Source organism: Mus pahari, chromosome 6 (assembly GCF_900095145.1).
Source record: "Mus pahari chromosome 6, PAHARI_EIJ_v1.1, whole genome shotgun sequence".
NCBI classification, from domain to species: Eukaryota; Metazoa; Chordata; class Mammalia; order Rodentia; family Muridae; genus Mus; species Mus pahari.
This window is the reverse complement of record NC_034595.1, coordinates 49,788,101-49,791,220: the sequence shown is the minus strand read 5'-3', so window position 1 is coordinate 49,791,220 and position 3,120 is coordinate 49,788,101. Positions and strand designations below refer to the sequence as shown.

Here is a 3,120-nt window from a genome sequence, read left to right as displayed (position 1 = left end):
CTGTCTCAAAAAACCAAAAAAAAGAAAAAGAAAAAAAAAAAAAACCAAAAGTAACCAAACAGAACCAAACAGAACCAAACCAAACCAAACCAAACCAAATGAAAGGCTTTAATTCTGGAAGCTGGAAAGGTGGCTCAAGCACTAAGAGCACTTACTGCTTTTGCAGAGAACCCACACAGTGGCTCACAACTCCAGGCCTAGGAGATCTAAGGTTCTGTGCTGGCCCACTTGGGTTGTTACATCTGTGTGGTTGGTACATATAAATTCGTGCAGGCAAACACACACATAAACAAACAAATCTTTAACTTTCTTTATTGTAACTTTTATTGTTTTTAAGTATAGTTCAGCCTTCTCCTGGCTGCTGCCTTGGAATCAAGATGCAGAACTCTCAGCCCTTTCTCCAGCACCATGTCTGCCTGCAGGCTGCCATGCTTCCTCCTGTGATGATAATGGACTAAACCTCTGAAACTGTAAGCCAGCCCCAATTAAATGTTTGCCTTTATAAGAAAATAAAGTTCAGTTGGGCAGTGGTGGCCCATGCCTTTAATCCTACCCCTTGGGAGACAGAGGCAGGCAAATCTCTGAGTTCGAGGCCAGCCTGGGCTACACAGAGAAACTATGTCTCGAAAAAACAAAACAAAACAAAACAAACAAAAACAAAGAAAAAGAAAGAAAAGTTCACTCGCGTGTAAATCGCGTGTAAAACCCTCCAAAGAAGAGGGTGCACTATCTAGATACACCCTCAGCCCAGATTCCCATATTGTAGCAGGACACCATGAAAAGCTGAACTAAAGAATAAAATAAAGTTAGATACAGAGATTAAATGTGTACAGCACCCACCATGTCTCTGCTTGCTCCTCAGGCAGCTGCCTTAGTTAGAACCTTTAGAAATATCTATACATAAAACCATTCTGAACTCGTAGTTCTCTAGTTCAATTACCTCTTGGGCTAACTCCGACTAACGATATGAATACTAGACTTAAAGGACCACAAAAGTAGTATGTGTAATTGTAAGAAAATTATGTTTGTAAATCACTGCGCTCTTGGTGTGTAGGAAGCTCTGATAGGATCACACCATTCTGGGCCCAGCAATTACCCACTAGTCCTGGAAAGAGGCGGGCTCCCTGAGGAACTTGATGCATAAAGTATCACAATTTCTTCACGAATAGGCTTCTAGTGACATTCCACTAGAAGGCATTAAGGATGATGTATAAATAAAGACACAACACCACATTATTTCAAAATGTGTATTTAACGCCGCCATTCCATCAGGAGTAAGCGGGACCGCACTTGGAGAGCATTGGTGCCATTATCTTTATCTTTTAAGGTGCACTTTCATTTGGGCTTCATTTGGTTTCTGCTGCTTGAGGCCTTCTTTTGGGTACCATTCACACAGGACACTGAGGTTGATGGCTTCTCATGAACTGGGAGATGAGAGCCTAACAAAACCATGTATTTTGGATACATTATAAATTCTAAAAACCCTACAGAATCTCAAAAAACTTAATACCAGTCACTGAAATACACTGTCAACATAAAATGGAGGCATTCTGCACTTTAGAATAGCCACAAGTAATATCTCAAGAAGAGTTAATGCACTTTGGGATGACATCTACTCAAAAGGAATCTCAGTTAAAAATCCTCACTAATTAAATAACATTTTAAGTTAGGGCCCATTAAATTCCGGGTAATTGCTGAACAATCTGCAGCACCGAGTTAGAGTCCTTGAACGCTAAGCTATGTCTGTGGCTGACGCTTCGTGGGAGCCTCCTTTGTCTTCAGCAGAAGATTCTACAGTGCTCAGTGATGACCATCTGCCTCCCTTCCCAGCCCACTGCATGCTCCGAGGACCCTCATGCTCATAGCCACAGCGGCTTTCTTAGCTACAGAACTTTAGCCAATAGGAGGTGGAGCCTGGGAAACTCAAGCTAAGCACTTCTGTGTCTGATTCCCAGGTCATTTGCTTTATGTTCCCCTGCTGCACATAGCGGCTGCAGGCTGAGCCATGCGCAGGCTCGTAGGAAGGCGAGGGAAAGGCAAACCTAACTTGTAACTTGCTTCTGATAAGGCAGAGGCCAATCAAACTTGCTCATCTCTACAGTCTACAGTGTGGTCTAAGGGTTTCCAACTCCTCACCTGCAGTCTAAGGGGGTTCGGGAATGGGTGATTCCGACCTGCTGAGGTGCCCACCACTCCCAGTTAGCTTCCGAGCAATGTGAGCTAGCGTGGGTGGGACTCACGCTCAAGGGTTACTTGTTCCTGTGGAGAGAGACCATGGCACACTTGCTGAGCAATGAGTGCTTGTCAAACTCAGAATCAACGCCTGTTAGGACTCCCAGTAGATTACAGAGTCTGTAAATGGACTCCTCAGAATCACTATCGACTAACAACAGATCTATCTAGAGGCAGGGAGGTCTCCTTGACTGAGTCACACAGAACAGAATGCAGTAATTCCCAGCGGCAGAGTATGAACAGTTCATTTCGAGGAAGTTAATTACACTGCTAATGTTTTCTGGTTTATTTGAAGAGGCAAATTAGCATAAGTAAATCACGAGTTAAGATGACAAGCTAAACCTTTGTTTCTACTCATTAGATGAGACCACAGGAGCTTGCAGCTAAGCCTCTGTGGGAATGAGGGATGTGAGCAGGAAGCAGAGACAGCAGCTCCCGTTTCTGCAAACTGAGTCGGAGCCAGTGATGACGCGGAGCTTTAGCTGAGGCAACTTTTCATCCCAACCGGAAGCCACAGAATTCTGCAGCAGTCTCGTGAAAAAGTGTGTCATGATCAGGACCCGCAGCTCCCGGCAGCACAGTCAAGGCCACTGTTCTTCTCTGCTGCTTTAGAACGGGGGCAGCTCGCTCATGGGTAATACCTTCCAGGGTCTCGCCATTTCAGCTAAGATCTGGTCACCTCGCTTTAATCAGCCATCCTCTGCAGCTGCTCCCTGCAAACAAGAAATAGTCCAGCTTAGACCAGTGCTAAGCAGATTAAATCAATATTAAAACTGCTACCTTATGCCTGTGCTTATCAAAAGACTTAATTTAAAGACTTTAATTAATTTTTTTTAAAAGATTTATTTGTTGTTATAGATAAGTACACTGTTGCTGACTTCAGACACA

At 43.8% G+C, this 3,120-nt stretch overlaps 1 protein-coding gene across 5 annotated transcripts in view; it reads right to left on the bottom strand.

Annotated features, from left to right (window-relative positions):
• Positions 1–1,235: 1,235 nt before the first annotated feature.
• Patj (PATJ crumbs cell polarity complex component) overlaps positions 1,236–3,120 on the bottom strand; it is a 312,739-nt gene continuing 310,854 nt past the window's right edge. For 3 of the 5 annotated variants that reach the window (XM_029539757.1, XM_029539756.1, XM_029539758.1), the window contains one exon: positions 1,271–2,945. In XM_029539757.1, the coding sequence (XP_029395617.1) occupies positions 2,918–2,945 (28 nt within the window). In that variant the 3' untranslated portion in view covers positions 1,271–2,917. Of the gene's footprint in view, positions 2,946–3,120 lie in introns of all 5 variants that reach the window. The other 2 variants (XM_021200048.2, XM_021200050.1) reach the window with 2 other exon arrangements.